Raw genomic sequence first — 24,757 nt, 5'->3', positions numbered from 1 at the left:
GTCACTCTCAATTTACAAAATGAACCATGTCTCGTTGGCATCATTATAATGCCTTACGCGGCTCATGCGCGTCGCCAGCAAAATGAATGTTTGTTTTTTACTTCCGGCATGCAACATGATCTGGTACAAGACGTTCACACACACAAAAAAGGCCGCTTGGGCTACTCGCCTCGTAGACGTGGGGACTCGTCTGTAAACGCGCCGCACATATTTATTGATAAATAAGCTTTACTAGAGATGTCAGACGCGAAATTTTGCATACATGGATATATATTCATGGTCTTAAAATAATGCATCAGCCCTTAAAAATGACTGCTTTCGTAGGCACAATGTCAGCTTCTTTGCGAACCGTTCTTTAGATAGTTTTGTATGGGCCGCGCTACCGCAATGCATTTCTCACTCATATTCTACACAACGAGTGGTTTTAAATGTGGATTACCTCCGCAATGACGCAGCATACTTTGCCACACACTTGCTCAAAGCGCTGGCCAACGTTTAACGGCCGGCCACCCCTTCTGGTGCGCTGCGAAACGAGAAAAATGCTGCGGTAAGTCGCGTTTGCATGTGTTTTTATCGGTCGCCCTCCCAACTCGCACTCTCATACGTTTTGCGTTGTTTTAAAAATACTTCGCCTCGGTAATGAGATTCCATGCTTTCGCGATCTGTTCTGAGATGTTCATGGTTGCTCTGCGCTGAATGACATCATAGGTGGCCTGTGTAATGAGCAAACTGCTTTAAAATCTTTCGGTTCCACGCATTCCTATGGGCGCTAACCCTACTTTTCATCCTCAGTCGGCCCGGCCTGACGACAGAAGCGCCACCGCATCATGCTTACGTCACAGATCGGCGTTGCTCTATAGACGTTGAGTGACGCTAGTACTCACAAAACCTTGTTCTCGGTGCTGCCTTTACCTCAATCTCAACGGTCTCAGTAGTATGACGTAATCTTTTCATTAACTTCATTATTTAGTGTTAGCCTCTCCCCTCTGTTGATCATACCGGTCAATTTCAAAGTGCCTCTTTCTCAGTCCCACTCCCTCCTTGCTATCATTGGAGGCAAGTGTGGGGGTCGAAGTTCACTGCTATCCCATTATTCAACAGCTTTATCTGGACACCTGCTCATTTAGTGATGCAACGTTTCACACAATGGGCCCATTTTCGAGGAACCAATTTAAACGCGGGGTGGGGGCGCCCATTATATTGAGCAGTCCAAGGCTGTCATCAGCGGTATCGTCATAAATCTGAGGTTATCGTCAAATTGAAATCTGTTGGTCGCGAAATCCCGCAGGAGAAATTTTACTATAGGTCACCAGTGTGACAAATTCTACGCTGATATTGATGTTCAACCACCAAATCTATCGCCACGTGTGTATCGCCTTGTCACAAAAGTAATCACGACACAGCGAAGTATAGTAATCCAAAGGGGCTTGCGCAAGCCATTCATGCAGCCTTAAGCACAGGCCAACAAATAAGCAGCGTATTGAACTGCTGGTAATGTTGTGCTGATAGTGCTGGAGCACTATCAGCACAACATTACCAGCAACTGACTATACGAGAGCTGAAACTTCGATGCGGCGACGGACTTTCATCGAACGATTCTGGCTTAACCTTGGAAGGTTAAGCCAGAATCGTTCGATGAAAGTCCGTCGCCGCATCGAAGTTTCAGCTCTCGTATAGTCAGTTATCGGAGCACAACTTGATAGGAGTAACAGAGGCCTGTAGTTCTGGTTGTGACCAGTTGTCACAACAAGATGCAGTCAGCTGTCCACCAAGCCCTGCAAAAGTCTGCGCCTTTATTATTGCGAAAGCCTTACTATAGTTATGTCGGGAAGGTCGCATGTACAGAAAGTGTGTACCAAACATATCCGTAGCCGTTGTGTTGTTCACCGAAAAATTAGCATCAAACGTATGGTTGTGTTCGATAGAGGTGGAGGTGAGGATGGTGCAGAAAAACGCATCAGTAGGATGATTATTTAACTAGTTAGAGCCGAAAAGGTAAAAGTAAAATTAATCGGGTTTCTAAATAGCCATACGACTAAAGACAACGTCCAAGGGATGTGACGTCTTGCCAAACGGAAGCCGAGGTGTTTCGGACTTAATGAGCCAAATAATTGCATGATAGTGCCCAAAACTTTGTAATTAATGTCAAAATATTGCGTCGGCGATGTCTGCGAGATGTGTCAGCGAGATTCCGGAAGTGACACAGTACACCTTTCCGTTTGCTGTAAACAAAGTATAGGATGGCGGTGAACGTTGATGCGTTCAATGGAACGCTGATTATCTTTGGCAACGCGCTGGCGATGTACTACTGTGCGGAGCAGCAACGTTTAGGCTGTTGAATTCAGCACTAGATTCTGCAGTGCTCTCAAAACGTTTTTTTCCGTCCTTTTGACCCAACGTTTCGTTTTAAATATACCACCTGTGTTCCAACGACCATTACTCAGGTTATAAATGAACAGCAAAGAGATTAACCGATAGCTTGCTAAGATTGATCCCTTTAGATGTAACAGTCAGTCCGAGAAGAGCAACAAACTGGTACAACCGATTATCCAAACTGAATCTATACGGAGATGATGAATAACCTTATTAACACCCGTCAAGGAAAGATTCCTTCCCTTTCAGCAGGCTAGAATCCCAAACAGAGAAACACCTTCAAGAAAATCTCGTGCGCCTTTGGTAGCATTGGCAATGCTGTCTTTCGGTTTTCGAGTATGCGAGGTATTCGTTCAACTACTGCTACAACTGGTTCAGTGTCATGCTGGTCGGTTCCTTGTTGTCTATTTCTGTGCATTTTTGTTTTGTCAAATAGGATTCCTTGTTCAGAACGCGTGCACTATATGTATAAATTATGAGAGAAATGTTTGCCATTCACGATTTCACGAATGTTTGCGGGTGATGCTCGAGTGTTGGCTTTTTTATAGCTATACACTTCAGCAGCACACCTCTACAAGAATGTCAGCACGTTTGTAACGTTGTAACAGCATTTTTCGTGAGCAAAAATTGACCCAGACATATGTGCATTGACGCACAGGGGCTCGGAACTGTTCTAGTCGTGGTTATCGGTTTTCGCAACCGCGGTCGCTTTTCGCTGGAGAGTGTGTGCTCAGTTATGTCGGGCCGCTGTCGGTTTTCCGCCAAGCGAGGCAACAAAGTGACGACCTTCGTCGACAAATGGTTGCTCGGCGGCTAGCACTGTTTTATACTTCGGGTAAGCTATTCCTTCGCCGGACGGTATGAAATCACATGCCTTATATCAGCGAGTTCAGATTGCATATACCCTGCCTGTGGACCACCTAACGAAGTTCCATATGCGGTTCGGAAAGTGTCGTACATATGTCACCACATCTTTGCTGATGGCTCAGATGCAACTAAGTACTTTGAAGCTAGCTGTCTTGATCGTGACACGGGCAACGAAGGGCTCTTTTTATGAACACCTGTATAACGATATTTATATTTTTGCTGCGCAAGGCTTACGCTGATTGAAAAGAAGCCACTATTTTATAAAGATAATTGAGCCCTCCGTATTTGGGACACAGTGGTGCATAGCATTCATTCCGCTCGTTATGCAGGCAACGGTGGTCTCGATAAACATTCATTCGTTGAAATCAGCACATGGTGCAATTTTTTTGGCGGCAAAACTGCATCTTCAGAGCTAGATCAAGAGGCTGATCTAGAAAGAACGAAAATGTTTTATGTTCTCAACTAACAAACTCTAACGTGATGCGCTGGCGAGGCGCTACCGTTGTAGACGAGAAAATGAGTACTGACCGCTCACCTTTCTTCCGAGCCCCTCTCTGTTAAGCAGCCATGCGTGAATGCAAACACGTCAGATGTTTGCGGAGCGCAGTTGGATACGAGGAAGCACGCTTCTGTTACTGATGTAACGTCTATTGTAGGATGGAAAACCACTCCCTTATGCAAACAAAAAAATATAAGAACATAATTTTGTGGCTAGGAGAAACAAACGACATAACTTGAAAGTTCGGGATTCTATCTGACGTGGCATTTTACTCATCTGTGGACGGATGCTTAACGTTTTAATGATTTCCTGAAAGAACGTTCCTTTCATGTATGTCTCTGTGCCACTATGTCAAGAAGATTACAATTCAGAAGAATAGATTAGATCAAAGCTGTATTCTAAGCAAGAAATGTTTTGTTACCAATTGTCACAGATACTGCGCGTTTCCCTTCCTGTGAACCAACCAACAACTTCTATTAGTGAGATAAAACCAAAATGCATTTTGTGTTCGGTCTATGTGAACCACCTTACGAAACCGCATACAAAGAATTTATTGCGTACATGCATACATACAAAAACACACATTACTCGCATACCAAAGCACTATACAAAACACTATAGGGTACTTATACATAATAAACTCAAAAACATGATTCCCGATAGAGTAGAAAAAGACAAGGCGGGGGGGGGGGGGGGATATAAATTAGAGGGTCTCTTAGATGTCTCTTTGGAGGAGGATGGCGAAAGCCTACCCTTCCTCCCATCCATTTGCCTCCCATCGTTAGCCTCTTGTCGGCATTCGTTGCAGTGCTACATATAATTATATAATTATAATTGGTTTACAGGAAAGGAAAGGCGCAGTATCTATCACACTTTCTCCGGCAAGTGTGTTTGGACGGTACACCATCGCTCGTGTCGGGTGGCGTGCCTTGGCGCGCGTTCAAGTGTGGCATTGCAAATGGCAGGGACGCATCACGCCTCGGCCAATCAGGAAGCCGCAAAAGCGGGACGCACTTTGTCCACGATAGCATGAGTCATTAAAGGCCTTCGCCTTAAAAGTGCGTAAAGCATCTCAAGTCTGCTACCCCGTACAACATAGAAGCCGTGTGCCAGCACCGCAGAAACCGCTCTTGGCCGTCCGTTGAACGTGACAGAATAATAGAGTTGAACGTTGAGCTAGCTGGTCACACATCTCTTGAAAGGAGGTAGCTGAGCAGGTAACACAAAACATAAGAAGCACACACAAACACAAGGACAACGTGCACTGACAACTATATTGACAGAACCCGCACATCTTGATGTTGTTGCTGTTCTCCTCTAATTTGATGCCACATACCCACACAGAGGGATCGGCCAAGAATTGGGGTGCACAGATATTAGATTTTGAGATGTATAACTACATAGCAACAATGAATAGAGATAAATGCTAGAGAATAGGGAAGGAAATGTAAATCTTCTCCCTTCACTTCACGTCTGCAGCCAACTTCTTTGTCTTTACAGTCCTGCCGGTTTGCGCAGAAATTCTAATTGCTTCTTCAACAGAACCACTGAAGGCATACTGACACACTGGTCTCCCGAGTCACTGATTGTATATGCTTCATAAATTTCCCTTGCTAACTTATGTTTTGTGTTGTTACCTGCTCTGCTACCTTTTTTCAAGAGATGTCCAGACAGATACCTACAGATGACGAGGCGCAGCCTTTGCAAGGCTGGGTACTTTGCTCGGGCGGGAGTGCGGCGCGCCTCAGCGAGGCACCTACGACGCCACAACACAAACAGAACCACAGTGACGCAAGATGTTCGAAAGGGTTGCGCCGGGGTTCATCCGGACGTTAAACATCATATATGTGAGCCCCCACATTGTTCTCGCAACTACACATTAAAAAAAAAAAAGAAACATGCGAGAGACTCTCGGGAGCACCGCAGTTGGCACACTGGTGCAAAGAAAAAACACAGTTAATAGTAAACTAGAGGCATGAGCAGAAAAAAAAAAGGGTTAAAATTTTCCACACAGAACAGAGTAGTAGTTGTTGATGTGGCTGTTGTGGCTGTAGGAAGAAGGAAAAGATAATGCACGGGCCTGCTGCTGGTTGTGTAGACATAATTTTATTACAAGAAACTTGGCTTTTGCCAAATCAGCCATTTTCGCTCAAATATTTTAGAACATTTAGATCAGATCGCACTAGCGACCGGTGTGCTGGCTTGCTATCATTAATTTCTTCAAAACATTTCATCGGGTGAAGGTGTCACACAAAATTCTCCGACAAGACTGCGAACTGCTTGCAGTTGATATCGCAATTCCAAAGTTTGCTCCTCTCACTATTGCAAATGTCTACTTCCCAACAAGTGTCCGTACAACAGATTGTTTAAGTGATCTATTGAGTTCAACCAACAGACTGATTATTGCTGGCGATTTTAATTCACACCATGTTATTTGGGGTTACCGTTCAGATATATGTGGGCAGCGGCTTTGGAACTGGATCTCTGTAAATAATGTGCGTTGCTGTAATAGTCCTAGCGTAACCTACATGCGAGCAGCTTCTAGGTCAGTAATTGATGGATAGCAGCAAATGGATTAAGGGCCTCATCATGGGCTACGGTGGATTGTGGTACATCTATTGCGACCACTTCCCAGTTGCGTTTATTATAGTATCTGCTCCCCTTAGAGTAATTACTTGTGAACCAAAATTTGTCAGCAATGAACTCTTTAAAAAGTTTGTGAATTCCTCTTTTTCCACCGTAGCATCATCTGAGCATTCTGAACGTGCTCAACAAGCACTCTCTTCTCTGTCAGACGCCACTGAGCGTTCAGTGTTCACTGTGAAATCATCTGCCCTAGTGCCGATGGTGGAACGAAGGATGTGAAAAAGCATTCCGTCGTAGAAAAGCTGCATGGAAGAGCCTTTTCCATAACCAGTGTCCCCAAAATTGGAGAAATTATAAAGTTTATGCGGCTTCATTTAAAAAAGCTATTCGTATAGCAAAGGATGTGTATAATGCTAATATGAATATTTATCTTTCTAATCCAATTAATCGGAAGGATTAGTATAGGTTCATGGAACGCAGCCAAAGTTCATCTCCACCACATGTAACCGAGTCAGAGGTGTTATTACCCAATGCAGCAAAAGATAAACTTGAACAAATTGCGAACGGTCTTGCTATTCGCATTCAAGCGCGAACAGTGGTTCCCTTACTTCGAACTATGCCAGATGCTGATTTCATTGCAGTTGAGCCATCAGAACTGCATTGTTTAGCAGCTGCTCTGAAACCTGCAGCTCCTGGGTGTGACGGTAATACAGTCGCTATGCTGAAAGCTTTAGTGCAAGACCACAACTCGGAAGTGTTGAATATTGTAAATTTTTCCCTGGAAACTCTTTGGTTACCTGAAGACTGGAAAGTTGCTAAAATTATACTAATCCTCAAAGATCTGAAAAACGGTTTTGATTTGGGTAATATTCGGCCAATTTCTCTAACTTCAAATCTAGTGAAACTTATTGAACGCATAGTTCACCTGCGCCTCACAAACCATGTTAAGACCCTGAATGCGATGCACAAATTGGGTTCCGTCAAGGGTGCTCGATTTGGACGGCTCATACAGATTTGTAGAGTAGAATCAGGTTAGCAATGAAGCAGAAAGGAGTGTTGACATTGGTCACTTTGGATATCGCCAAAGCATATGAGAGTGTAGAACACTCTACACCGTTGAATAAAATAAACGAAATTAGACCACTTTTTTACATGTTTGCATGGCCAAAAGAATTCTTAAGGAGTAGGAAATTTTTCTGCACTAGAGGTTCTATAACTTCTGAAGTTTATTACCAAACTAGAGGCGTGCCTCAGGGATCGGTGCCATCTCCATTACTATTTATTATATTAATGAGCGATATTCCTGTTCATCCAATTAAAAAAGTGTACGTGTATGCGGATGATATTGCCTTTTTTTCTTCTGCACGAGATGTTCATTCTTTATACCAGTTATTGCAAGCCTACTTGAATGCCATTGAAGTTTCGCTGGGTAAAGTAAAATTAATTCTTAAATTGAAAAAATCCTCAGTACTCGTTTTCCCACCGGCACACCCTCTATATATCTCCCTTACGTATTGCTGTTCACAAATCCCACAGGTTGAATCCTTAAAGTACTTGGGTGTATTATACCACTCCAAATTAGACTGACGGCCTCATATCAAAGTAATTGCCTGTAAGGTGAGCGAGCCCTTCGTCGCCTGATTCGAATTAGCCATAAGAAATTCGGTATGCGTAGAGATACTCTTTTGTTTCTTTATAAAACGTATTTGAGACCAATTGTGGAGTTCGGCTGTGTTCTTTTCTCGGGCAGTCCTAAATACGAACTGTTTGTTGCTACTGAAGAGGCGGGCTTTACGACTTTGTTTGGGGTTGCCAAAATTAGTTTCAAATGCAGTCCTCTATTTAGAGGCCCGTGTACGTGACTTGAACGCTCGATTTGAGCTCCTCACTGTGCGAACCTTTTTACGAGCACTGGAATCTCTGTCTGGAGTGGCTTCTCCCATTTTTATTACACACAAAGCTCAGTTTCTAGGTTATCATTGGCCGCAATATAAGCAACCACAATTTGTATTTACTCAGTCCTTGCTGTCCAAAATTGCAGCTTCGCTTATGTCAGTAAGACGTGTTGGCAATGTTCAAGCTACTTCCGCACTCTTTGACGACTCGTTGCCGTCTAATGCAAAACACTTGACTACCACTGTAATAAATGGGCACCTTGAAGATTACAGTATCCACGACACGTAGCTATCTTCACAGATGCCTCACAACGGAATGAAAAAGCAGCATAGGTATTTATTCCCAAGCACTCGATTGGAGTTTTTCTGTACCGATCCCTAATTACACACCAATATTTACTGCTGAATTGCTTGGAATTGGTTTGACCCCTCAAAACGTTGCCGGTAACGTTACTCACGTAATCATACTCTGACTGCCTGTCAGTCTTAGCAGCATTATAAAGCACGAAAAAGCGTCTTTTGAAACAAATTCTGATCTTTTTCCATCCGCATGGCAGGTGCAATGATGGCCTGCATCTGTACGAAAATGAGTTGCCAGTAAAGAGAACTTGAATTCCTTGCGATAGATATATTTTGAAAGAAAAAAAAAACTGCCATTTCCATCTCGCATTAGCAATCTAAAAAAATTACGAGGGACTTTAGCGACTAAAGTAGTGAAAGGAGAAAGCCTGAGGTCTCTTTTTGACTGGCGTTCCTGCCATCTGCAATCCCACACTTGAACGCGCTCAAGGAACGCCACGCGAATGGAGCGATGGAGTACCGTCCAAACGCACATTTGTCATAGTGTGACAGATACTGTGCCTTTCCCCCAGACGTCTCATCTTGTCTAGCGTTCCTGCCATCTGCAATGAACGCGCGCCAAGGAATGCCATGCGACAGGAGCGATGGGGTACCGTCCAAACGCACACCTTTTGGAGTGTGCCAGATACTGCGCCTTTTCTCCAGAAATCTCATTTTTTCTAGCGTCCCTGTCATTTGCAATCCCACATTTGAACGCGCGCCAAGAAACGCCACGCAACTACAGTGCCTCTAGGCACTATAACACGACAGCCGCCGCAAAATTCGGTGGCAGGCTAGCCATCACCACAGGAGCGCAGACTCCGCTTTAGGAAGGGCGAAATTTTGCTACGTAGGAAAAAGCTTAATGGCGAATCCGGTAGATGGCGCTAGTATTTATCACAGACTCTGTTAAAGCGTGCCGCCGCCGCGCCACCGCTCCGGCGGTTCCGTACTGCCGCCGCGTCTGTCGTCTGCTTCTTGTCGCTGCACTTGCGTATAGACCTATTTAGTATCAGGTTTAGCAGGTGGCCGTTGTGGCAACCCTGTATTGCGGAGATGCCATAACGTTGGGCGGTTCGAAACTAAAAGCATACAAAAAATGCTTCCGATCGGCGCCGATCTACCAGCGTCCTGCTCCGCGCCTCTCATTTGTCCGATACTTGAGACGCCGTTTGGAACGCCGTTCAACCAGAGCTCGGATTTCAACGACGCCGTACCCTGATTTGCCGTAGGCCCTCTCTCTCTCTCTTTCCCCCTCTCTCATGGTGCGTTGTGCGTGCCATGGTGCCCCGCCGGGGTGGTGCAGTGGTAAGACGCCCGACTACTGTGCCGGAGTACCCGGGTTCGAACCCGACCTCGGCGGCTGCGTTTCGATGGAGGCGAAACGAAGAGGCGTCCGTGTGCTGTGCGATGTCAGCGCACGTTAAAGATCCCCAGGTGGTCCAAATTACTCCGTAGCCCTCCACTATGACTCCTCCTTCTCTCTTCTGTCTCGTACCGAGGAAGACAAGGTCAACTGTCTCATCCGCCAAACTTATAAGTCGGCTCTCGGGCTTCCCACTTCCACCCCCACTTCTCGTCTACTGGCGATGGGCGTCCACAATACTCTTTCAGAACTTGTGGATGCCCATCGCGTGGCACAACTCGATCGTTTATCTCGCACCACCCCTGGTAGAGCCCTTCTTACTTCCCTTCGCTTGACCCCTGTCTCCCCTATCTCTGTCACCCATCCCTTGCCCAGCTCCCTCTTCTCCATGCTCACTGTCAAGCCCCTTCCCAAGAACATGCACCCTGAGCATCATGCCGCTCGCCGATCTGCCCGCGCTTCCACCCTCTGGTGCCAGTACGGTACACGGTCTGACGCTGTGTATGTTGATGCGGCACCCTACCTCTCGCATCCCGCCTATGCCTTGGCCACTGTCTCTAATACACGAGCCCCCCTCTCCGTCGCCACTATCCATGCTCTCACTTCTACTGCCGCAGAGGAAGCAGCCATCGCCCTCGCCATTGCCAGCACACCAGCCCTTTTCATATTTAGCGACTCTAAGACCGCAGTCCGCAACTTTGCAAAGGGTAGAATCTCTTCCTCTGCGCTCAATATCCTTAAGCACTCCTCCCCCCCTTCCCGATCTATCCAACTATTTTGGGTTCCGGCTCACGCGGGGCACCCTGGAAATGAGGCGGCAAATTCTATCGCTCGCGAAATGACCGACCGAGCTGGCCCCCTCCACCCCGGGATGGACACGCGTGACTCCCTCCTCACCTTCCATGACATCACCCTCCACTACCGCAACTCCCGATTATCCCTCCCTCCCCCTCACAAGTCCCTATCTAAAATCGAACAGAATACGTGGCGCCATTTACAGGCCCACACTTTCCTCTCCCCTGCACGCCTTGCCCTTATTCACCCCGGTGCCTTCTCGCCCCAATGCACGCTTTGCAGCTCTCCCCGAGCAGACTATGCTCACATTCTTTACTCTTGTCCGGCGCACTTTCCCCCCGTCTCCTGGCAAATAAACAGCCCGCAGCTGTGGGAGGCTGCTTTGGCCAGCTCGGAGCCGCATATACAACAGCGGCTTACGACCTGGGCAGCGGAAGTCGCCGCCAGGCGTGACCTGGAGGCCACGACCAGCAGCCGGAAGGCCACCCACGGAACGGCGGCAACATAATTTTACTTTTTTTAATTTTTTGGCCTTCAATGAATAAAGTTTGTACCACCACCTATCCACTTTCACTCCTATCTTCCTCCCTTCCCTTACGGCGCGGTTGCGGCGTCCACAGAAAACAAGCGAGACAGTTACCGCGCCTTTCCCTTCCTATAAATAAATAAGTCAATGGAGAAGCAATGACGTCACGTGAATAAGCTCTGTAGCCTGCATCGCTGCGGAAATATGTATCGCCTGCATCGCTGCGAGGAATTTATCCCTAGAAATCGTATTGTCTGCATCTTCGAGCTGCACTGAGGTGTCACTTGTTGCCTGCCTCATCGCTGGCATATATCTCTTTCAGTCCCGTTGCGCTCACCTGCTTCATACAGCTCACCAATATTCCCTCTGATTCGGAGCGCTCAACAACTTTCGGTTCTCGATTTTTCTGAAATTTGGAATTGCGCCCTTTTCAAGGTGAGCCCGTTTTTCTTCATTAAGTAATACATTTCTTTTATAGCTGTTGTAGTATTTTAGAGAGAGAAATTCATCCTTGAAATGCCTCGCACATACCCTGTCATTTTGAGTTAATTCCTGTCCAATCTGGGGAATGTTCTGCTTCCACTGATCGAAAAGCTTTGAATCAGTTGGCGGCCGAAACAAGGGGACTTTTTCGTTTCCTTTGCCGTACACTGAATTACATCCAACGACGAAACACTTCGTCGCCTACCCTACCATCCGCATATAAAGAAAGAAGCAGTGCACAGTATGCGCTCCGTAACGTATATCTTGCTGAGCGCCGTGCCGTCTCCGTACTGGTGATCTCGCTGCGTGGTTTGTCATCTGCATGCCCCTGTTGGCTCATTCTCAAGGGAGTACGCAGACGATAAAAGACAAAAAAAAAACACTGGATCAGCTTTACCTTAAAGTTTTACTTTAAAAAAAAAAACAGATTAGTGATGACCACGATTCCACTTGTGCGTTTTTCGCCTAGCAGACGACGCGCAAAGCTACCCCTCCGTCTGCTCTCCGCCCGTTGTACGCGACGCTCGCCCGGTCGCCTGGATCGAGCTCGGAGGCATTTCGTTTTGCAACCCTATTGACAGGTGGCACGCATATTTGTCTCTTTCTGGAATTACGATTGGGAAGGAGGAAAGCGTGACCAAAGCCGCGTCGGCAAGGAAAGGGGAGCTGAGGGAGAGAGTACAGTACGAAGCTGAGCGCTGCACGCGGGCTGGGCGTTCGAGTAGCAAAATCGGCCTACGCCGAATGCATTGCATGTATCGAATGGCATGTATCGAATGGCACGCACACACACACGCACACACACACACGCACACGCACGCACGCGCACACGCATACACACACGCGCACACACACACACATACACACGCACACACACATACACACACATATACACATACACACACATATACATACACATATACACACACACACATACATACATACATACATACACACACATACATACATACATACATACATACATACATACATACATACATACATACATACATACATACATACATACATACATACATACATACATGCATGCATGCATGCATGCATGCATGCATACATACATACATGCATGCATACATGCATGCATACATGCATGCATGCATGCATGCATGCATGCATACTCACATACATACTCGCATACATGCATACATGCATGCATGCATGCATGCATACATGCATGCATACTCACATACATGCATACATGCATGCATACATGCATGCATACATGCATGCATACATATATACATATATATATACATATATATATACATATATATACATATATATATATATATATATATATATACATATATATATATATATATATATATACATATATATATATATATATATATATACATATATACGTATATATATATATATATATATATATATATATATACATATATACATATATATATATATATATATATATACATATATACATATATACATATATATATATACATATATACATATATATATATACATATATACATATATACATATATATATATACATATATACATATATACATATATATATATACATATATACATATATATATATATATATATACATATATACATATATATATATATATATACATATATACATATATACATATATATATATACATATATACATATATATATATACATATATACATATATACATATATATATATACATATATACATATATATATATATATATACATATATACATATATACATATATATATATACATATATACATATATATATATACATATATACATATATATATATACATATATACATATATATATATACATATATACATATATACATATATATATATACATATATATATATATATATATATATCGCTCTACTGTACGGTCTAGCGGAGACTATACATGCTTAACCTACTGATCAGCTAGACCACTTTACCAAGAAATGAATACCCGATTCATATCTAACTTAGCCTTCTGCATATTTTGTAACGCATAAAGAATATTCCATTTTGATAGCTTTCATGTTTAGGCAACTCAGCCTGCACTAGAATGAAGTTATTTGAATGTTTTCTTCAATTCCATTGCTACAACTCGCCCCTCTCGAGAACTTTAAACGTCAAGTCCCGCCGGGGTGGCGCAGTGGTTACGGCGCTCGACTACTGCGCCCAAGGACGTGGAACCGAATCCCGGTCTCAGCTGCCGCTTTTCGGTGGAGGCGAGAAGCAAGGCGCCCATGTGCTGTGTGATGTCAACGCACGTTAAAGAACCCCAGGTGGTCGAAATTTCTAGCCTTCCACTACGGCGTCTCTCATAGCCTGAGTTGCTTTGGGACGTTAAACCCCACAAACGAAACGAACGAATATAAATGTCAAAAAACTAAGTCACTGATAATACTTTCAAAACACGCACTGTTAAAATAATATCCCGGGCACCTTATAGATTATTTCTTAATCAAGAACCCCCCACCACCCCTCCCTACCCTTATGGTTCAATTTTCCAGCTGTGCGCATCATCCTCTACAAAGTTAGCAAAAGGCAAACCCCACTGGTACATATGAAAGAATTCTTCGCAATGAAAGAAAATGTGACTACGCAGATTTTTATACGGATGGGTCAAGAACCATGTGGTTTGTAGAGTATTATGCAGTGTAGATAAACATAGGAAGATAGAATTCCCATGTGTTCACAATATTTAGTGCGTTATATTGCTCTCTGTGGATAGTTGTGGAAAAGATCAGCGGGTATATAAAGAACATAATCTACACATTTATTTAACAAAGGTCACAGCGCAACATCCATGAAGTATAGCCACACAGTTAGTTCGCGGAATACACAACCAACACGAATAAATAAAATTATTTTCTTCGAGGTTCTAAGACAGGTAGTTATTGAAGGCGAGAAAGCTGCGTCCAGCGTAATTCCGTCTCCTCAACGGTAGGGTCCCGCAACATCTTTCTCCTCATTTGTGGCCCCTCAGCAGGTTAAACGGCGATTGTTACCGAGAGGTGTAAAGATGTTGCGGGACCCTACCGTTGAGGAGACTAAATTACGCGACGGGTGTGCTTCACAAGATCGCAGAAAGAAAATAGAGAATGCAAGCATGCCCGATAGAAACCAGTAGTAAAGAAAAAAACTGGACTACAAATGGATGTCCACATGGAATAAGAAAATCACACAAAAATAATTACTCCTGCTAAAGCCCATTATGCGAGAATGCAATTTGAGAAAACTAATGGAAGGGTCATGAAAATAGTTTCTGGAATTTTCATTGTACACGCACATTTTTTCAGTAATAGCCCGAACAAACCTACAGGCGAATATTGGTAAACGATGCTGATAGCCAACAACTTACTCCAAAAACTGCGAAAAAGCATTTTACTACATTTTAGTCATACCATTGCATTCAACCCCAGCGTATACCCTTGGGAGCAAAAGCAGTTATGGACGGTGTTTCTAGTTAAAGGAGTGTTTTTAAGCTGTCATTGTATGTAATACAAAACATGTATATTATAACCTTATTGTCTCATTCTCCGCCGTGGTGGTGCAGTGGGTAGGGAACTCGACTTTTATGCCCGAGTATACGGGATGTAATCCAGGCAGCCTCTTTTCAATGGAGGCGAAAAGCAAGGCGCTCGTGTGTTGTGCGATGTCAGTGCACGTTAAAAAAAAACAGCTGCTCTAAATTTCCGGGGCGCATGCCCTCCACAACGGCGTCTCTTAGGTTTGGTTTGGTTTGTGGGGTTTAACGTCCCAAAGCGACTCAGGCTATGAGACGCCGCAGTGGAGGACTCCGGAAATTTCAACCACCTGGGGTTCTTTAACGTGGACTGACATCGCACAGCACACGGGCACCTTGCTTTTCGCCTCCATCGAAAAGTGGCCGCCGAGGCCGGGATTTGATTAACTGTTCGGTGACCACAGATTCTGGGAAGTAAAACACTACATGAACACACATTCTAATAGTTCTTGGCCGTTCATGAGAGTTGTAGAAATTAGAGCAATTTATCCAGAAGGTTCTAAAAGACCGTTTGATGTTACTTGCACCGTAGCTGAAGAATAAAGGGAAAGACAGAAAGGTTATGCTTTGTGGGTATCTGTTTTCAGTGCCACACGTAATGAAATTTCCTTGGCTGCAGAAAAAAAAAAATAAATAACAGTTCTGCAAACAGTGCGCCCTGCGCAGATTACTTCAATGCAATTGCAGCAGAGTGCTAAATAAATGCAACGTAGCCTTTAGTAAGGGGCACACTACATAGCGATGTGATAAAGCATGCGGACGTGCGCTTCAGGTATCGCATCTCTCGCAGTCATGTAGGTATCAAATGTAACGAAAACTGCTGATGCATGTGATTCACGCGAAGCTAAACAGAGCGTGAATATGCCACAAAAATGCCATAAAATATGTGCAAATAAAACGTGGAAAATTACAAACCTTTCACTTCACTTCACTTTAATACCTTAAAGACCCTCATTAAAGATTAAAAATGGCGCAGTCTTAAAAAACGGTTTGTCGAATTTGTTTATATTGTGTACATATCAGACCCTCTCATTTGACGCACGCTTTCTTCATAATGAGATCATAAACCAACATGTGCAGGGTTCGCATATAACCTGCCTTAAGAGTACATATTTATTGAAATGTAAATAATCCTATCAAAGTCGAAAAAAAAGCGGCTTTGTTGCAAACATATTGAGTTGTACCTCCCACTGGTCCTAAAGGAGACTACATTTCTCATTACTTCCTGCATTTTTACTTCCCAAAAAGAAGGGATCTTTATAAATAGTTTGATATCCTAGCATTATCGAAGAAATTTTATTAAACCTAGTGCTGGCGCGCCATAGTCGTACTGGATTAGGCGACATAAAATGCATTAAAACAAAGCGAAATTTGCCTACTACAGATTACTTAAAAAATGCATATACAGGCTTTTATTCAGCGCAAAGATTCATGTTATTAATGCATTCCTTTTGCGAAGGAACAAAAACGTCAGGACGTCTATAGTTTTGAAGTTTGAGATAGAAAATGTTTCCCAAGGAGATGAACCACTGCCACCCTCGTATTCTCCGCGCACTTTCTAAAATCATCCTGACCCGCTTCCAGGAAAAACGCACACTACTGGCGCGCGTCTTTTTCTCCCTCTTCTTTTTCCTTTCTTCTTTATTTTCTCTTCTGTCCGCACTAGGCAGCGGAGGTGGCTCAGCTCAGCAGGCCCGTGCATTTTTTCCTTCTTCCTGCAGCCCCTACAACAGCAACAAAAAAGCTGGTTGCGGTTTCATAACAATAAAGCAAACAAAACACTTTATTCTGTAAAGCTCTTCTTAAAATAGTGCAATTGATGTCGGCTTCAGGAGTGTTTTATCACAGGAAATTAAAAATGCCTACGCTTAGAATAAAGACATATTGCACAATTTTTAGTGACCAAAAGATAAAAACCTTTACGTGAAATGTGCCGTAAACACTTCATAGTAAATGATATTTAATGTCATGCACATTACTCTTAAAAGTACAGAACAATAGTTTTTTTTTATTTACATTCAATACACCCCTTTTTATACAAAAGTAATTGTGCACACGATTTTGCAAACTCTACACAGTCACGTAACCATTGTTACTTTAGACAAAAGACAATTTATTCTTTCGTTTCGCACATTAACGCGGTTGTTACTTATTCGCCAAAGAGCTCGTACAACAAAGATGTATAAAGGTTCTATCGCAGAAAATGGCGACGGATCTTCTGCCAATCTCGTATTGAACCTAGCTGTGATGTCGCACATCTGAAATGCTCAGAGGTTTTTACGAAATAGAACGTCGGCTTCTGTACCAAGGAAGACATTTTAAATAATGTATTTGCATGCAATAACGTTCTTCTCTCACAGCACAGTCACGCAGAAATATATGCACTGCTCGAGATAGTAAAGAGGTCTGATGAGCGAAATTGAAACGCTCATTACTCGACTTCTAAACAAAGCATTTATACCTGTCTATAAGAGCGCAATTTAACTACCCATTTGCAAAAAAAAACTTGAAAACTCTATGTGTAGGTCTAATCCGCATAAGCTTGGTAAGCAGATTTTGTAACAGGACTGTTTGTTTCTTCTGTCCGGTCCCCTTCAGATTTCCATGGCTTCAGAAGCCGCTCAGGGGTCTGTCCATGAATTCGCTGCCCATGTGCACCAACTCTTATCAGCCAGACCACAGAAGGCTCCACTCCCCGACAAACTCCTCCGTATGCGAGCACCCTTCAGCGGAGAGAGCGTGGAGCTCCCTCTGCATTGCACTGCGGGCCCGGACAGGGCGTGCGCCCTGCTCAAGCGCCTGCCCGTCAGCAATGAAATGCTCCATGCAATGAAGGCAGCTGTGATGGAGGAGGCTCATGGCAAAATATCCGTCCGCATTCAAAGTGGCTTCGCCAAGCCTGTGTACAGCGACGACGGATCTGCACACGAGACAGCGGCCATTCTGCTCAACTGCGTCGTTGCCCGACACCGATGCGTGGAAAGTGTACAGGTACCGCATGCGCTTCTTGGGAAACTTACGTTCACGTGGCTCAAATGCATATTTTAAGGCAACAGCCTTTCTAGGTTCCTGGTCGCGTTCGGAAGATATGTCCGCGAGATTCGATGAGAGGCCGCGAGATGTGTCCGCGAGAGGTCCCAATAGGTCCTGACGTCCACGTTACTCTTCATTGGGGGTAGTTAATTCTTAATCTTTCACGTCGAGGTGAAGGGTCTTGAGATGACGTTGTTGCCGGCGATTAAGCCAGATAAAAGAACTGAAATTATAAGTAGACAAACAAGTGAGATGGCGGAGGTTAAAAAAAAAGGTAGAAGGGGCAGAGAGAAGAGGTAAAATAGAAGAAAATGCTATTACAACACAACAATTAAGGTTGAGTCACTGACCATGTCAAGTCAGGAGAAAATACTTTCGCCATGGAGATCTTACGCGAATCTTACAGCAATCCTATAATTTTTTCGAACTGTTCAGAATTTCCCTTCTGCCATTAGAGATAAAAAAAAAAACACTTTAGAGTTCTAATTGACCTTCGGGCACAACAAATAAGCTGTTTTTATCAATTTAATGGCTCTTCGCGCTAATAAAAATAAGTACCAATAACTCGTGGTCGCCTTTAGTTAGCAAGCCTGTGCCTTGACCCTATTAAATACTGATTTGACTCGAATATTTCCCGAGGCATTTATCACAATCGGAGCCAGAAACGGCATGTACTTTGCAATCGTATGCAAAAACAAAAAATGACTACGACAGTCACATCATTACCATCATAACTTGCATGTTAAGTCTTCCTCCTATGGAGATTGCCGCAGTCGTCTGTGCGGAGAGTTTAAGCTGAACATGTATATCTCCTATTATACGTTTACTTGAAGTTCGACAATGGTAACGTTTCGAAATCGGACAACAGATTTGGAGTGTAGGCGCCTTTTTCCTTTGCCGACTTCGGACAGCTATCAAGATGCTCCAAATGTAAAAATATTCTTATTCATATTTAGTGTTTCTGCGGTAACAAACTTTATGCTAACCCAATATTTACCCGGGTCGCTATCTCTCATGGCGTTCACTCTCCCAGTAGAGCAGTAGGAAGCTTGAATGATTACTATAGGTTGATATCTTCAATTTCGGTAACATAAGCAGCCTGCGCTTTGTTAGAAAGGCGACCTGCACGACAGTTTTTTTCTTGGGTTTGCCGCATACCAGACTATTTGCAGGCAGCACGAGTTTATGTAAGGTGTGCGGCTTGTTCTCGTATGACCTCCGTTTTTCTTGAACTTCTGCCGCACAGAGGGTGTCTACGAACATGGAATTTTCAGAGTTAAACACTATGGAGTCGTAACAGATCGGTGCTTATGTATAAAAAATGAACTGTTTTAATTCTTTACTTTATATAAAATAAAGTCGCGATAATTCGGGCTAAGGTAACAAAGAGGAGGCCATAGAGAATACGCTTTCTGTGCCTAGGTGTCATGGCTCCTCAGCACCCGGATACCTCCCGTTGTTCCATTGTCTCAATGGATCGTTCTAGGAAAGCGGATGAAATGGCTGGGGCGATTCAATAATCTATTCGGGTATAGAGCGTATACTAACACTCCACAGTCATCGATGAAGCCTTGCAGCGGAGATAAGACGCTTCCTGTGGTTCAAACATGAAGTATATATGGTGGGCTGCCACGCGGCTCTCTACAGCTGTCCGCCTGTCCTTCTTTTCTACTTCCCCAGCAGACAGCTCCAGTAAGCAGCTTGGCATTCTAAATTAGAGCAATGGGAGTCCTAAATTAACTTATCCTCTGCCAGGGTTTGGTGGAAGCGTTCGTTTCTCCTGCATGTAATACAGCTTCAGAAAAAGGGGACTATTAGCAATTTTCATAAATTCGACGCTACGTAGCGTCGCAGAATAGCTACAGAGTAATAGCTGCATTCGCCATAATTAGTTTGCTCGTTTGCACGTGCTCCTTTGAAGCATTCAGATAGCGCTCTCATCGTTTCTCTATGAAAGTATTTGCGAATTCCCCACCACTGGCACCGGACTGCGACCGTACCACGATCCCGTCTACAGAGACCTTGCCTGGCAGATTACCGTCGCTTACTGTTGGGCTGCGTGGGAAGGACTTTACTCCGAGGCGTCATGGCAAAAAGACCTCGGTAACATAGACGCGTGCTTTTTGGTATTTCAAAGAGTGCGAACAACTGTGGCAGGCATATTTTCAATCCTTTGTCGCCATCATCAGCTGAAAAGGAAGCCAGCTTTTATGGAGGAACTGCAGATTGGCAAGTAAATCACACGGTCAGTGGTTGTGTGTTCGCAATGTTTGCTGGCAGACTACCGATGCCTTCCTCGGAAGGAGTCGGTGTCGTTATAGCTACTCCATGCCTATTGAGACTAACGTGATAGCCTTTGTTTGCTGCTGCAAATGTGGTGGCAATGCGACCGTAACGCTGCGAAACCTGTTTCGTTGTAGCCGAAGCTCCACTTAAAGCGCCAGCGCTTCGCTTTTTTTGTTATCCGGTTTCTAGTTTTACTTTGGAGTTTGGTATTCAAAACTTGGAGGGTTTTTTTTGCCCTTAATTATACCGGAGAAAAGCAGAAGCAAGACAGGCTATGTACGAGCACATTTGTTAAAGTAGGAACCAGTCGGTAAGACAAAAAAAGGTGTAATGCAGGTCTAATTTTTGCAAATTAAGGCTTACACTTTATAAAAGATCGATGAACGGCGACTCTTCCTTGCTGACGTCAGTGCTCAAGTCACGCACAGACGTAATCAGGCTTAACTCAAGATGCTGGAGCAGTGCAACAAAACGAGGCCAAATATTACATCAGATAACCGCTTTCACATTAGTGCTTGCGATGATGCGAAGCGGCTTACAGACAACAAAAAAACAAGAAGTTTGTCTTAACTGGAGTAGTTGCGTTATATCTTCGCAGCCCACCAGTCTAGCGCTCTAGACAAGTCTGCTCGCGAAGGTACCTATGATGTTGCTTCCTCAATTAAGGATGCCGGCCACATAAAGTTTCTGTTGGGATTGTACTTAGTGAACAGAAATCTAAGCATATGACGTTGGAAGTCGAATATATATTGAAATCTTCTAAATTTGAGCGTAAAACAGTGATGTCGCAAGATATACGAAATCATCCGATGAGTCTCTGCAGAGCCCAGGCGCGTTCCTCAATGATTTATGAGGAATGCGGAGAGCGCTGCTTCTTCTATAGACTCCGATGAAATGTCATCGTGAAATGTCAGTGAAATCCGATGAAATGTCAAAGTGATAACTGTGCATGTTGTCAAGTGCAATTCACAGGTTGACGTTCTTGCAGTTCCTGCTGGCAGAGCATCCCCAACGCAGCTTCGAGCTTTTGTTGTGCGATGCCCTGACCACGACACAATCGGTTACCTGCCTAAATTTGACCGGATTCTATATGAATGCGGAGGTCACTTCTGCCACACTGGCCGCCATCTGCCGCATGCTGCCCACTCAGCTGCGCCAGCTGCACCTGGAGTCGCTCGAACTCTGTGGAGCAGCCTGTGCGCCACTGGAGGCCATGGCAGAGCAACTGGCCACCTCAATCAACCTCAAGACGCTGAAGCTGATCGACATCTGTGTGCTTGATCAGGTGATATCATCTGCGCCTCTAGATACTTCGTTTAAATTATTTAATGAAGAAATATTATTCTAACGGTAATATCCGCCAGGGTGCCGCAGTGGTCAGGGCACTTGACTACTGTCCCCAAGCATGCGGGATCGAATTCAGCCCTCAGCGGTCGGTTTTCAATAAAGGCGAAAGGCTGTACGATGTCCTTGCATGTTGAAGAGCCCCTGGTGGTCAAAATATTTGCTTTGGGATGTTAAACGCCATAAACCAAATCATTTTAAGGGCAGTGCAAATGCTATTTGGTGTTGCGGTAGGAGTTTATTATTGGTGATGAAACCCGTAAAGCCAGTACAGATTGAAAACAGTTGAGTAAGCAAACAAATTTTTAAGAAAACAAATTTTAAACAAAGCTTGCAAAATCATCTTAAATTTGATAAACATTGTGCTACAGCCATTTGCTCTCTGGATACAATACATAAATACAACAGTTCAGGAGAAAAATGTTCACACAGAATGCAGGTTTTTACGTCAGTCTCCATAACAAACATGAAGTATTATTTAGCAATGACGGGAAATTCTATTCAGATAGTGAACGGCGTGGTTGTGAACTTTAAGGAGATTGTCTGTTCTTAAAACGCGGCGGTAAATGAATAATTGTATACTAGCCGTCGTGCATGTAAAGGAATGATTTAATCATCTTTCTGCGCGACAGGGACGCAGTTGCATGTAGATAAATAGTTTTATAGGGAAAATGAGAAAAAAATAAGACTCCTTACTTCAAAACAAGCACACACTGCCGGCATGCGGATCAGTTTTTCAGTATTATCAGTGGCGTTATCTTGCTAGATTTTTCAATGCGAAAGCCGCTGCTCCGAAGTGCAAGAACGTGAGGCTGATATCGTAGGGACGTGTTCAAGACCAGTGAGCGTATTCAGGATAGCACGTACGTTAAAGTTCGTGAGCAGAAAATTCCCTTCTTTCGTCTCACTGTGCCACATTAGTTTACAGATCCAGATCACATGTTGTCATGGGTGGTATCCATCGGTAATAACATCAAGGTTATTGTATATCTTGCCAAGAAGCTAATCGGATACGCACTCCGGAATTTCAACGGGAAGGTCGTCGGTTCGCTACGAGGAGCTGGAATAATTCAATGAAAAATCAGACCCTGTACATATGTAGAAAAATTGGATTAAGAAGAATTAATAATGAACATAAATGAAATCCGGCTGTGAGGTCCTGGAAAGTCATATGGAGTAATTCAGCGACATTGCGAGCTCCCAAATATATCGCGTGTCACAGGTTAATGCTCTTACGTTGCTGGCATGCGTAGTATGCATTTGATTTGAGTTGTACAGAGAAGCAAATGCTGAGGTGATGTTCTTTGCGCAATCCATCTTCGTCCTGTTTATTCTGAATGCTTCCTAACGTTGCTAAAGTTGAGAAAGATTAGTGGAATACCATTTCACATGCTGTTATTCGCGCATATTTGTATATTATTACGACTCTGAATTTCAAAGCAGAAGACAGGCCTTGGCAAACCCTTGGACTTCATAGGAACAATTCTTCGAGCCCTGACCAAGAACACCACCGTCTCCAGCCTCACCGTTGACGCCTCATTTGCTGCACGTAAGTACGGCGCGAGCTTAAAGCGCATGCTATCCAACCTTCCGGGGCCAGCAGAGCTCACCGTACGGGCGCACGGCCACCAGTACCGGAACAAAGCACACTTGGCCCTTGAGGCACTGCTGTCCAGCACAACTGTCAAGAAAGTGATCATGGAGGATTTCAATATAGCGAATATGGATGCAAAGGCTCTTTCGAAGCTCGTCGCAATCAACTCCACGATTGAGGACATCAGCTTCTGCAGTTCCCAGTGGTGCCTCAGAAACGACTTTAAGCCTCAGGTAGGTAATAATGTAGGCACGTCAGCTCTACTAGAGAAATTCTAGTAATTTTGAAGTTAGTTATTCCCGGGGCCCGCATATTGCGTCGGGAAAAAGCAGCCTTTACAGACTGCGACGCTCTGATGCGCTCTGAACACTTTTTTACACCTCATCTCTTAGCACACTTCTTTTTTCAATTTCTGCAAATCAGATAAGGGGCCGTTGCCGAAATAAATTGCAGTTTTCGTAACCTGTGCCGCGGCGACGTTGGTAAAGCAAATGGAAGGAGAATTGACTTATTTTACCTATTTTATATCTCCTTTCAAACAAGCCCCAAAAATATCAAAAGGTGAGGGATCCCGGACCAACAAAAGCTTAACCGCGATTAAGTTAAATTAAAAAGAAACGAAAAACAGGAGCTCAACGTAAAAAACAAAAAAAGGTTTTGAGGAAATGGTGAAGTAAAAAAAAATTAAAATGACGAATTCTAATTCTGTAAGGAAATCATCGCTGGCCTGAAAAAGGCATCCTGAAGGTAGGGTCCAAAACTGTAAATGTCAAAAGTAGAAACCAGAATAGGATAAGCAAAGAAGAGCTGAAAAACAAACGAAAGAGCAAAGAACGTGTGGTGAGGGAGACACGCTACTCAGAAATATTGGATAAAAAAATACCACAGTAAGATAGTAAGCGGGATATTTGAGAACAAACAGAACGGATGGAAAACTGAACTTGACACTGACCTACGGCACTTTAAGTGTGTCTAAGAGGAAGGCGCTAAGAAAGACTAAAACCCCCCAGGAGCAGAAGAATGAAATACAACAGAAAATAATAAAAGCCAATAAATAAAACGAAAGGCTAGGAGAGAGAAATATATAGCCGAGAGTAAACAAAAGAAAGGTGCGAGTGAGCCTGGATAGATGCAGATGTCTCACTATATCAAGTTTATATCATACTGGGGCGGTCAGAAAGAGGCGGGGAGCGAGACGCTTGACAGAGATGCCTAAGACACAACTAAAGCATCACTGTAC

The 24,757-nt window shown here is 43.8% G+C and overlaps 1 protein-coding gene across 1 annotated transcript in view; it reads left to right on the top strand.

Moving 5' to 3' along the window:
* The window catches only part of LOC146186306 (uncharacterized), a 30,813-nt gene that overhangs the window by 2,925 nt on the left and 3,131 nt on the right, over positions 1-24,757 (top strand). The window contains exons 2-4 of the mRNA XM_084608025.1: positions 17,859-18,251; positions 21,568-21,864; positions 23,367-23,750. Of these exons, the coding sequence (XP_084464151.1) occupies positions 17,865-18,251; positions 21,568-21,864; positions 23,367-23,750 (1,068 nt within the window). The 5' untranslated portion in view covers positions 17,859-17,864. The remainder of the gene's footprint in view (positions 1-17,858; positions 18,252-21,567; positions 21,865-23,366; positions 23,751-24,757) is intronic.

This window comes from Amblyomma maculatum, chromosome 6, assembly GCF_055883805.1.
Source record: "Amblyomma maculatum isolate TAMU_Amacu chromosome 6, ASM5588380v1, whole genome shotgun sequence".
NCBI lineage: Eukaryota > Metazoa > Arthropoda > Arachnida > Ixodida > Ixodidae > Amblyomma > Amblyomma maculatum.
This window is presented reverse-complemented; position numbering and strand designations above follow the sequence as displayed.